The following is a 12,731-nucleotide window of genomic DNA, read 5'->3' as shown; positions in this document are numbered from 1 at the left end:
AAATGATGCCGTACACACACATAAGTTATTGAGAGTGGATGAATATATTCTTGAACGTTCTGTACTGATTCGATACATTTTGTACACATATTTTGCCGCTCTTTTGGGCCCCCATCGTGAGCAGTAGGCAATGGAGAAATATCCTCGACTTCTCTGTCTAACCTCTTGGTGATCTAGCGACAATCTTGTATTTATTGCGAATCGTGGTGTCTGCCTCCAGTTTACGGCAGCCGCTTCCCGCGTTACGTTGCGCACGCAGGACAAAGCTTAACATTCACTTTTGAAATGACGGGAGAACAGACATAGATAATGTTGCTCTCAAATTTTATTTCGCAAACAGGTATTCTGCATTAATTGTCTGAAATTAAAAACAGTATCATTCACATTTCCATATGTGACGTAACTTAAAGAATAAAAGTATAGATTTACCGTATGTTATTGTTGAGTGGCTCTTAGCATGACTGAAATGCTCAACAATTACTTTCGCTGTGGGCGGTATAAGTAGCTCACAGCTTTGGTTCTGAGTGAAAGAGAAATAACCTTTTTAAAGTCCATAAAATAATTTAAACTGATAGATTAACTTCAACTTTTTATGTCACTGGGGATGGGTACTTTTGCTTTTAACATTTAATTCTCAACAGCTAGACTAAGTTATAGTTTTTTGCTAAAACACTGTCCTCTGTTCAATATACTTGTGACTTTGATTGTGCTTCTACAAATAAAGATTATTTTTTTATTTATCACAGTGTGTCCAGTCTCTCTGTTGTTTAAAGTCAGCCAATATCACAATTCATATTCATTTTGTAATACACTTTCTGGGTGAACCTCTCGTTTGTCATGTGAAATGTGTGTTTAAAAGTACAGCAGATCAAACAAACAACTTGAAAAAAAATAGGTTCAATAGTTGATTAAAGACATCTAGTCAGAGAATAGAGAAATGATACTTTTCTAACTTTAGCTAATGAAACACAGTATTGTATAATGATCACTGTATTATCACGGGAAAGTTGGTGTATCAATATGTGAAGATGTATGTCATCTTCTACTAATTTCTGGTTAAACAATACCATGAGATCGATGTTTCGTAATTTACATTATTGCTGTTTAATAGGAGTAATTCCAATTTTGAAATAAATTACTAATCTAAAGTTAAACCTAAAGCTTTAATATAAACAGGCAATAAAATCGAAGGTCCAATGAGTTATTATACTAGGGGACAGGTGGGCATTTGCCCTACTGGCCAATAAACAGAAATAATATTCCAAATTATTAATACGATTATTGTTAGGTTCACCAAAATAGTTATAATTTTTAAACCTTCTTTTAATTCAATAGCCTAGAAGTTTTCATTTTAACTACAACGACGAATTCTTTAAATTAGTATTATTTTGTAATATATTTTCAAATTATAGTAAAGAAATGTAACACCAGAATCATTTATAAATAATATAAGACATCCTCAAATAATCTTTTATACGTTAATTTTAATACAATCGTAAATAGAGCTGTTGAGTTATGTTTTTAAAAATAAAGCTATACTTATTTTTGTTTACATAGAACTAAAGGATAGTTCATCTAGTTAAATGTTTTTGCTGTAAAACATAATTCTTAGACAGCTCTGATGAACTACTGTGTTATATCGATTTTTGAGACTAACTATAGGATTTTACAATACATTTTTTTTTTGTAAATTACTTGTAACTTTTTCCATCCAATTTAGAGAGGTCACTCTCTAAATATCGAGTTCTACCGTCGTCTGCTGCTATAGGACGAATTTCAGTTGTTTTTAAAGCAGAGAAAATTATGTTTATCATACGATAATATAGGTCTCATCACTTGCAAAGTTCAACTTCAAATCACATGGGCTTCGCAGCTAGATAATTAAGAAAAGTTTGATGATGTTGATATAGCAATTGTGGTGATTTATTATGTAGTTTGATTGACTTTTAATATTGTAACTTGTAAGTAAGTTTTTCACCATCGTCGTATAAGTATAACTGTTACAAAGTCAGTGTTAGGTCAAGTCCAAAGTATTAAAGTTTAATTTAAAGTAGTCTCGACAAGTCAAAGGCTTGGTTGTGAATAGGTGGTTATTAAATTTTGTTGGATCAGATAAGCTTGAGGTTATATGTAAGTGTAACTTGGTCTAACATTTATACCATGACAATAACCATAGAGCCTTATAACACACGACACTTTTGCTGTGCGTCCTTCTGCTTCCTCCAAATCCAATGCCAGTTCAGGCAGTTGCTGTAGTGATGGGGTAGAATGACATATTCTCTCATGAGTCACGGTGAACGCTATTTGCAGTTCCAGGGAAATGCAACGTCAAACAGTGATATAATTTTGGAAAATATATATAGAAATAACATTAATAAATATCTACGTTATAATAATATGACATGTTAATAGCAATAACAGTTTGGCAAGAGCTATGTGCAATATTTAATTTGTAGTTCTTTAGAAAGAAAGAGAAACAAATCACTATAAAGATTGAAACTAAAACGTTGTTTAACTACTGTACTTATTAGGGTAATCTATATGACAATTTCCAATAAATATATTCAGTGAATATTTTTCATCACTATGTTATGCCTTTTCTACCATAATAATATAAAATACTGTTTTGTATCAGGGCTCAAAGGCCCACTCATGATTCTCACAGAGAACCCAGTATACCAATCAAGCTCCTCTGATTATCCCCAATAACTTCTACAGCTATCCCAAAGGGAGAATTCATACCTAAAAAAAAAAACAACCACTTGTTGTACCTGTTTCAAACATGGCATCCCCAGAATCTTGAAAGGTCTAGGAACACAGCATCTAATGCCAAATTCAGGTTCAATATCCATGAAAACGTACTCCTAGGTCCCCAACGTACCTAGATGACCTGTTCAGGCATGTTTTAGCCCCTTTTAATAGTTGAGTTACCATATAGTAGGGACACCTCCAAGTTACCCTGAGCCTGTCTGTGAAGTTTAATCCAAAACCATTGGAAGAGTTTGTGGACAGACAAATTCACAACATGAATTAATATGGGTTAAAATCTGTTATTGGTAACTTTGAAGAAATACTCTTAACACTATGTTTCTTATCGTAAATATTCATTTCTTTTGTAGCCATAGTTTATCGTGATTATTGCAAATGTCTTAAGATATTTTAGGTTTCTTCATAGATTATTTGAATAGTAAAATGATGGTGATACAGTTCTTAAAGATACCTTTAGATAATCAAATATAAACCATTTAAGAAATCTTGAAAGTTTTGACATTATAGAACATTTTTAAAACAGTCTAATATTATAACACTTTATGTAGATAGTATATGTAAAAATTGTTTTCTTTATTGAGTTTATAAAATATTTGAGAAGTACCTTTAGTTTATCATTACAAACATTTATTTTATATAATACCCTGAAAAAATCCTCCATTTTTTAGGCCAAGTGTAGCAAATGAAACCGAAAACTGCATCATTGAAAGAACAATAAAGAGATGGCAGAAGATGAGGAATGTTTGGAAAAAGATCCAGTATTAATCTTAGACAAGGTATAAAGTGCAATCAGTCCTTGTCTTTTTTTTTCTTTTAGCCATATTTATTTCTAGTGTCATTATTAGGCATTATTAAATTTCGTAAGTTTATTTGTTTTACAGCTTCGAAGCATTGTGCAAAAAGAAAGACATGATTATCTATGGATTGTATTTACAAATAAGCTATAAAATATTATTATCTTGATAAGGATTAATATGTGAGGCAAATAAAAAATACTTGCTAACTATTGTATTATTTGTTACACAAAAATTATATATGAATATTGCTTCAGCATAACCATCTAGTAATAATGTACTCTAGCCTTTTTAGTTCTTTTTCTTTTGTCTTTTCCTGGTTTCCAAGGTTTGTTTTGTCTGAATGATGACAGTTTTCTTATATTTTCAGATAAAAATGTAACAACTTGATTAAAAGCAGTTTTACATGAGTCGTGACGATATTAAATTTTTGGTCCCTCTGAAAAATTATTTATTTAACTAAAGAATCAAAACTTAGTCATACTTTTGTAGATTTTTTATAGTGTATTGGAGTGGATTGTTGTCACAAACATAGTACTTATTTATATTTTCTAGTTTGTTTATGTATAGAGCCCATTATCTTATTGTATACTTTGGTTTTAGATGCAGGAATATGGTCACTTGAGTCAAACTTATGCACTACATCTAAAGAAAAATGTTCAAGGGATACAAAGTTTATTATCAGAGTAAGAAAATTTATGATTCACTAACTATTTTTCCTTATACATACATTTTCTATAAATATGTAATACTTTTGTGAAATACTGAACTGATAATATGCAAAATTTAAAACTATCAATGTTAGTTATTAAAATTAAATTACGGCCTAATTTAGTCTTTTATGTTGAATTAGTTTGTTTTAATTTAAGTTTGAGAGGTTTTTTTTAATAGCAGTAATAACTTCATGAGTAAATTTTGAATCCAGAATGGAACTTACCTATTTAATTTTTAACCCAATAAATTGTTTGTTGTTTTTATACTCATACTCTTTCAGCATGGAGGGAGTTTATGAGAACAATATGCTCAGTCTGATGGCCATGATGCACTGTTGCCAAAGACTGCAGTTCTAGACTATGATTAAGCAAAATAAATGCACAGAAATCTGCGAGTATGTCAGGTGGCTTAATTTTCACCTTTGTATATGTTGAAAAAGAGAATAGCATAAATCTGCTTATTCTTTATAGGAATGCTGTTGTGCTCTTAGATGTTTTGTTTGACACTAATCTGCAGTGCATGAATTTTATTGGCATAATTGGTAACTGGAGTTACCCTTTCTTTCTTGTGCAAAGTTTAAGTTTCCCATTACATGGGAAACCTGAAGTAACCATAAGAAACTCTCCACACTTTGTTTGAAATTCCACATTGCCTTATGGTAAGTAACAAATTGCCCATTTTTTTGTTGCAGTCATTCAAGTATGTACAGGCCTTGTCTGATGTTGTAACAAACTTCTATCCTGTGCAAGGAAGTTTTTGCACAATTTTCTTCAGTTTGTCTTTCATTAATAAATATGTGAGTCAGCTTTTCCACTCAAGGGCAAGATCTGTGTGAATTTAATAGTACATGGTTTGGGGGATATTTATAACTTTTCAACAGTCACTTTCTAGGTAAAAGATAGTAGTTTCTAGATGACCAGCCTGTGAAGTTATGGCAGTGGTAGTGGCAGTCCTGCATATGATAAGATACTGTTTAGGTGGTTTTTAAATCCTCAAATGGTTGTAATGAACTTTTCTTATTGATGTTAATTGCTATATTATAGATAGTCATCTTTGAAATAGATGTACACTGGGCTTTGTTTCTCTTTGGTATTTTGTTATGTGAATTTCCTTCCTTGGAAATTTTTGAGGCATATATGTATTCATGGCAGCATTGCATTGGGAACCAAGTATGTAGGTGCTAAACATGTTGACATAACTCCGATCTACAGTGACATGCCACTTCATTAGTATATGCAAATTGTTCCAATAAAGCGTGATTATTTCTCTTTACTTTTCAGTAGTTACATGCAAGAACTGCAGAAGCTTTTAAATGTTAAAAACAGAGATGGATTATTTAAGTGAACTTCAAATGATGCCTTAATCTTTCCTTTTTTCATTAAATTATTTCTTTATTCTAGGTGTCAAAAAAATGAAGAAATTTTATCATCAAAGACAAAATTGTTAAAAGAAGAGAAAAATAAATTAGTTAAAGAAATCAGCCAATTAACTCAAGACCTTCCTAGCTCTGCAAAAAAGGAAATACAACGGTTGAGGTTGGAATTAGTAAAGCAGGGTAAAGCCTTAGAAGAGCATTCTGAGAAGCAGTTAGAAATATTTCAGATTATTGAAAGGTAATCATATGGTGTAAATGCAATCTATAACAGTCTTTTATTTAAACATTTGTTCTGTAAAAATGTGCTTGAGATTTATATTTTGTTTAATTTGTGTAAGAATTCTTGATAGTGTTGCAAGTAAGGGAGCAACCAAGAAGTGCAGTGAACACAGGATAAAAAAAAATTTGGTTTTCAGAGTATTATTTTCATTAAAATGGCTATATAAATATATCCCAGATAATATGTAGCAGTGACATTACTAGGATTTTTTTATTAAGAGAGTAATGTGTCATGTTTTAGCATTTTCATAGTATATACATCATTTACTTTTATGTTACCATATGTCATTAGTTATTTTAAAGAATATCTTGTTAGTAATAGTATTTACTCAATATCTTTTAATATTGTTGGCTAACATAGCATTCCAAGTTTTATATTATACATATAGAATGTTTATCAGTAGTGCTTAGTATGGAGGAATGGGCTGAGAGTGTTTCACAACTTGTATAACAATAATATTATTCTGTTCTTATACCACACTTATTGTTGTGGGTAAATAATAAAAAAGAAATCTACTACTTAGCAGTGAGTTCAGTTTATAAGCATATATTATTTCCATGTTTCTTAAATAGCAGTTTCAATTGTGGTTGCTAGATGGCAGCATAAATTGTTCTGTATGTAACAATTGTTTGTGACATTTCATTCACAAACATGATATCTGCGAAAACAATTTTAGTAAAAAGAAATAAAGAAAGAATAATGTAATTAATATTCAAGGTATCAAGAAGATTTATGCAAATGACAAATCTGTGTACATGTTATTGGTGTCTGAGTTTAAAAACACCAGTTTCTTAGTTATCAAAACAATACATTATATAATGGTCTACTTTCTTCAAATTTTTCAGTGTGACTAAGCCTGACAGCTGTGTGAGAGTATATGTGGTATCATACTTCATAGCCTGTGATGTGTATGATGTCCTTCCTGTTAATAGACATGACCCTAGCATGTGAATCCAGTCAATTCTATGCACGTGCAGTAAGTTGGGAAGTGTGGATTCTGTAAATATCCCCTTAATGTAGATCCAGCACTCCAGGGTACTTGTACCATCCTTGAGGAACCATTTCAGCTTCAGTGGCCCCAATATAGTAAAAATTAGAGAAACTGATATGATATTAACAATATATATATATCAACATAATTTCAATGAAATTGTTTAAAAAGAAAGATGGGAACAAGTATAACTTTTATCTATAACCAAATGTTGAATTCATGACAGTTGTATGAATTCAAGTTTGAATAAAAACATTTAAACTGAATAGTGCTATATAGTCTTACATTGGCTAATAACCATAAGCTTGTAAGATTGACTCAGTACGTACTGGCTACTTATATAGGGATTTTTGTTGTGGTTTTGTGTATTCATCCCTACAATGTTTTTGTACTTTTTGGCATTGCCATCCCTACATCATACTTGATTTTTGCACATTTTTTTCCGGTATTTGTATGATACTGATCTCCAAAGTGTTGCTCTATGGTGATACACATATCAGATAAAACACAGAAAACTCTGAAATAGGATATCCTCTGATCACTCTATGATGATACACATATCAGATAAAACACAGAAAACTCTGAAATAGGATATCCTCTGATCACTCTATGATGATACACATATCAGATAAAACACAGAAAACTCTGAAATAGGATATCCTCTGATCACAAAATATTCTACTTCCTATATTTTCTTTGTATTTTTAGATTGTGCTAATTTCATCTAAGAATGACAAGAAAGGTTTACTGAATAATGGGAGAAATGTTAAGATATTTACTGTAAAATATTTCTGTACTAGCAGAGACTCACAAAACATTTGCAGTCAAAAGTAATATCGTTATTGCAACAGTACTTCTTTAAATACAGGATTTCTAGAATAATACAAGAGCATTCTAACTGCATATACTGAAATCTGTGTATGCATGGCTTAGATGCTGTGCCCCCGCCTGTATGTGCTCCACCATTTCCGTATTCATGGCGTGTTAGATCCCACTTTTGTCCCCATTTTCTTGTAATAATAATTCATGAATGTGTGGCAGCTAAGCATCGGTAGAATTATCGATGTATTGCTGTCTATGATGATGATGATGATGATGATACTGAAATCTATAAGTTCACTTGTCTTAGGCCTAATATTAATTAAACCTTTATTAAGTACAGCTTATAAATTAACAATATAACATTTACATTTTTTCTTTTAGTCAGGACTAAACTTTACTGTAGTTAATACTATCAGTAAATGAGCTTATAATATTATTCTATGACTTAATGTTAGACCTTTTTAAAACTTTGATTAGTTTTAATATGTTGTTGTATAAAATGTCTACTAAAGTATACTTACATTCACTTTTGTTCACATCAGTTGAAATAAGCATATGCACATGCATATTTAGATAGTAAGGTGTGTGCACACTTTAATGACAAACAAAAACTAAATATTATTGTAATAGATTATCTAACTGAATTTCAACAAATAAAGAGACTGAACACAAATGTACAATCGCAGTAAACAATCTTTACTTAAACAAACACAGTGAAAAATTTACTTTACTTGTCCCAGTGGAGAGTTACGTTTGAAGTTGTTCTAATTTATTCGAAGGAGATCATAAGGAAGCTAACTCTTTTGAAATTCTGTTCCAGACTGAATAAATTTCACATTACTTACATAACTCATTAATGTCAGACTTACCCAAAGTGACTAGTTCTTCCCACATGACTGGTCATTCCCAATAAAACATAACAGAGGTAATTACTTGAAAAGAACACTTGACTGTTTATAAAAAAGATAACTATCTAACTACACATACTACAGGTGACTTTGCAGCTATCTTTACCATGGAAAGACAAAAAGTACTATTCTGTGTGAATGACATAGAACAGTAGGTAGCTAGAGCAACAGTAATTTAATGATCTTCTTTCTAAATTTTTAAATTAATACAAGGAGGTAAAAAACACATGATATGCTTATATACCATAGATATATGATATATATACCATATATCATAGAAACAACCAGAACAATATTATATTTCTATTTCTTATATGTATCTTACTTGTTTAGTTTAGTTTTATTTAAAAACATAAGTAGTTGTTTGAATTAAGATTTATTTGATTAGAAGTTAGTTTTCAAAATTATATGGATTACTTTTAAATTCATGAAATATATATTTGAAATCCAAACAAAAAGTACTTCTTGATTATCACTATTTTGAAAAATGATTAAGAGATGTAAATTATTCATTTTATTAATGTTTTTAACATCTATTTATAAGTGAAACCTAAGGTTATCTTTGTAATTTAAATTTATTGCTAATAAAAACAAATTTGTCTTTAATTTATATACACAGTTTACAAGTTGAAAAAAGTGATCTGCTGAACAAACTACTAATGAATGAGGAAGAAGTTGTGAGTAAAGAATTTCTTTTAGAATCTAAATAAAACTACAAAGACTTTAAATGTATTTGAAAGAAAGAATTATTATGACAATAGATAGCTACATAAAAAAAGCTAACATCTAAACATAAAAATCTTTTGGAGATTCCAACACATACAATGTTACATATATTTGTTATTTCTTTTCTTCAGTCCTTTTGTTTTCAGCCTAGTGTGTGATTAAAAGTAAAATATTTCCAAACTTTTATCTTAAAATTATATTTATGTAACATTGTTTTAGCTTGATTGCACACATTTTATGTTATTTAAACCCAGTGGTTTTGATAAAGTTTACTTTTAGTGTTCAGAAGTATAATAAAATTGAAGATTGTATAAAGGTACCACAAACAGTGAAAATTGTAATAGTTGTAAAGGTTATACATAAGTGTATTTGAGGAAAATTTTATTTCCTACACAGTACTATGTTTTGTAATTATATCTTGTAATGGTCTTTAGGGACACCAAATTGGAATGATGAGTAGTTATAGTTTTAAAAAAATTAACATGTCAGAAACTGAAAACTCAGTCACCAAAACACATATCTTTAATCAAATTATTCAATCAATATGAAAAGCATTGTAGTAGATTTTGTTCTTGTATAGATGTGATTTCCCAGAAGGAAAACTAGGATAGAACATCAATTTTTCACTTAGATCTCTGGATGCTAATATCTTAACTTTAAAATGTCCAGTTGTATGACTTGTTTTAGTACATTGCAAAAAAAAAAACTATTATTTTATTAAATAAATTTCAAATTAGAATAAAAAACTGTGAAAGAATGACTTCAAGTTGATTTCATATAATATTTTTAATTCAGTGTTGCAGTTTTGCCTTTTGGGCAGGATGTACTTCTGTGGGTACCATAGAATTAACATTGTTTACTGACTTATTTCACTGTAATAGTTATTTGTTTCACACAAGTCCAGACACAGTACTGAAAATTATTTAAACTTTTTGTTTTATACTTTGAATAAGTCATGTGGCAATTATAAAATGTTTCAGTATATTTTCTGTTTCTTCAGTTAAAACTGCTCATCAGAAACTGTTTTTTCAAAATGTTTATATTTATTCATATACTATGTTTTTTTTTCAAGCTATTACGTTTACCTGGCTCTTATCATACTGACACCATTATGGTTTAAGTTGTGTGTGTCCTTAAATATGCTGTTTCAGTTAAAAATGCTTACTTGTCTTTGTTAGCAATTTACCTCAAGCTTTTTAACTGCCTTAAAATTTACTTATTATTATTGGAAAATAGGACAATGATGAAGAAGAAGATAAAACACCTAAGTTTCTAAGTTTTCGTCAGCTTGAAAAACTTGCTTGGTTCTAAGAGCTGAAATAAATGAACATCAAGAAGAAATTAAAATGCTGCAAGAATCCATAGGAAATCTTACAACACAGATGTCATTATTGGAAAAAGAAAATCATCAGATCACTAATAGATCTAAAGAAATCAAAGTAAATAAGAATTTATTTACCACTTTCTGTTAATATTCTCATAAACACCTATTGTTAATAAAAATAGAATGACTTTCTTAAAGAACAACAAACGAAACTAGAGCAACAAAGGTGTTCTTAGAGTACTAACTTAACTTAATGATTGTTTACAATTATATAAATACAGTATGTGTAAAGTTAATTTTGAGAATGTTTTTTTACTTTGCTTTAATATTGCTAATTTATTCTTCTTACCAGAACACTAGCTTTTTACGTATATACATATATATATTCTCTCAGTGGTGTATGTTACAAGTGGGAACAAAATATTTATTTTTTGTTGTTTAGCATTCTTAAAAATTCTTCTTCTGAATTTCTGATGTGTAGCACGTGAGATATTTATTTCCTATAGACTAATCATTCAAGTGCAACAGGAATGACAGCTGAATTAAACAGGGCAAATGAGAAGATACAGAGAGAGAAAATGTAAGAAAAACTACAAACTTTGAATTGTGTTAGTTTTTTGAGTAATTTTTGAAGTTTTGTAATCCTCTTTCTTTTGTCTTAGGTTATTAGAACAAGGTTTTACATAACCATACTTTCATTAGTTTTATTTCTGTTTGCTACAAGTAACCAAGAGGATAGTCTATAATAAAGAATAGTTCAATAGTTGTCATTTGTTTACTTCTACACGTATCAAAATTATGTGTCAGTAAGATGTAATGACATGAAAGTTTGTTAGACATGTGTGATAATAAACTGTCAGTTATTTTCAAATTATTTATGTATACAACGTATTTTTAACAGCTTAAAAGTTAATATGAATATTTTTAGTATCATCTTTGTAAGTAATACAAATTACTCTTAAATTTTGAAATAATTAATTTCCAAGAATTTTACTTTAATTTTACACTCAAAATCAGATATTGAATTAGATACAATGACAGAGACTTTAACAAAGACTTTACCAACTGTATATTTTCTAATTTAAGCTCTCATTATTTCCATTTTTTGTCTAGTATTATTTTGAATTTGAGGTAACTCTCTCTAAAGGTGTGTATATATATATATATATGTGTGTGTGTGTGTATGTCTGTGGCGGATTTGTGTGAAGTAGCTTTCTTACTACAAACAAAAGAAAGCATTTGCAAGCTAATCAACCTAGTGAAGTGAAAATCCATAGGTGTGTGTATACAGCTTTGGTGCTAGTTCCAAAAATTACTGTACTTAAATTTATCTCTTGAAGACCATTTAGTTTGAGATTTTCTTAGATGAAAATACATGAAAACTAAATAGTAACATTTAAGATTTTTGTGTTTAAATAATGCACAAATTTAATATATATGAAAGCTAGTTTTCTTTTGGTAATGCCTTTGTTCGTCTGTGTTACTTAGGAGCAAAACTATGACCTGGTTTTTTGTCTTAAGTATATATATATAATACCTCAATCATTCGTGAGAGCTGGCTTGAATTCCATTTTTTTTAGATTGGTTTAGTTTATACACGTACTTAGCCTTATGTAGACTTTCAAAGTTCTTGGTGAGTTTTAAACATTTAAAAACATCTGAGTTTAAGGTTAGTGACCATGTTTTTATTACATTTTTCAGTTTTATTATTACTTTTTATCTTTCTTTCTCCCAAACATGTTGCCGTTAGCCTTAACTAATGATGGCTTGAAATTTATTTTCAGGTTTAAATTTTGTGATAGAATTTTTGTCTTAAACTGTAGCCCCATTGGTTTTAGGTACTTCATCTTTTTTCAGTGTTTAAACAATAATTTTTTAAGTTGTATAACATAATTTCAATGGATATGTGAAATCTTCCACTTATCACAGAGCCACTTGAGTAAGGTAACTTAATGAAATAAATAAATTTGTTATATTACAACATTTTTGGCATGATACTACTATTTTTCCACTGATTAAAATCTAATA

At 29.6% G+C, this 12,731-nt stretch overlaps 2 protein-coding genes across 3 annotated transcripts in view; both read left to right on the top strand.

Annotated features, from left to right (window-relative positions):
- The first annotated feature begins 1,767 nt into the window (after positions 1-1,767).
- On the top strand, positions 1,768-10,718 carry LOC106462523 (GRIP and coiled-coil domain-containing protein 2-like). 2 transcript variants are annotated; one of them, XM_022389826.1, is made up of 6 exons: positions 1,768-1,961; positions 3,438-3,545; positions 4,167-4,249; positions 5,678-5,890; positions 9,273-9,330; positions 10,616-10,718. In XM_022389826.1, exons 2-6 carry the CDS (start codon positions 3,492-3,494, stop codon positions 10,688-10,690), a joined length of 483 nt encoding a protein of 160 aa, XP_022245534.1. In that variant the 5' UTR covers positions 1,768-1,961; positions 3,438-3,491; the 3' UTR covers positions 10,691-10,718. The 2 variants fall into 2 exon arrangements, with proteins under 2 accessions (XP_022245534.1, XP_022245535.1); XM_022389827.1 differs by having other exon boundaries at positions 1,768-1,965.
- LOC106462522 (coiled-coil domain-containing protein 146-like) overlaps positions 10,662-12,731 on the top strand; it is a 35,818-nt gene continuing 33,748 nt past the window's right edge. The window contains exons 1-2 of the mRNA XM_013922455.2: positions 10,662-10,818; positions 11,210-11,283. Coding sequence (XP_013777909.2) covers positions 10,726-10,818; positions 11,210-11,283 — 167 coding nt within the window. The 5' untranslated portion in view covers positions 10,662-10,725. The remainder of the gene's footprint in view (positions 10,819-11,209; positions 11,284-12,731) is intronic.

This window comes from Limulus polyphemus, unplaced genomic scaffold, assembly GCF_000517525.1.
Source record: "Limulus polyphemus unplaced genomic scaffold, Limulus_polyphemus-2.1.2 Scaffold1190, whole genome shotgun sequence".
Taxonomy (NCBI): Eukaryota; Metazoa; Arthropoda; class Merostomata; order Xiphosura; family Limulidae; genus Limulus; species Limulus polyphemus.
The sequence above is the reverse complement of the archived record's forward strand: the minus strand, read 5'-3'. Positions and strand labels throughout refer to the sequence as shown.

What these genes read in the sequence shown, in the direction of transcription:
- LOC106462523 (XM_022389826.1), top strand. Translation starts at nt 3,492, where the DNA reads ATGGCAGAAGATGAGGAATGTTTGGAAAAAGATCCAGTATTAATCTTA. An exon ending in CAGTATTAATCTTAGACAAG is followed by an intron (nt 3,546 to 4,166) that starts GTATAAAGTGCA and finishes CTTTGGTTTTAG; the next exon opens with ATGCAGGAATATGGTCACTT. An exon ending in ATACAAAGTTTATTATCAGA is followed by an intron (nt 4,250 to 5,677) that starts GTAAGAAAATTT and finishes TCTTTATTCTAG; the next exon opens with GTGTCAAAAAAATGAAGAAA.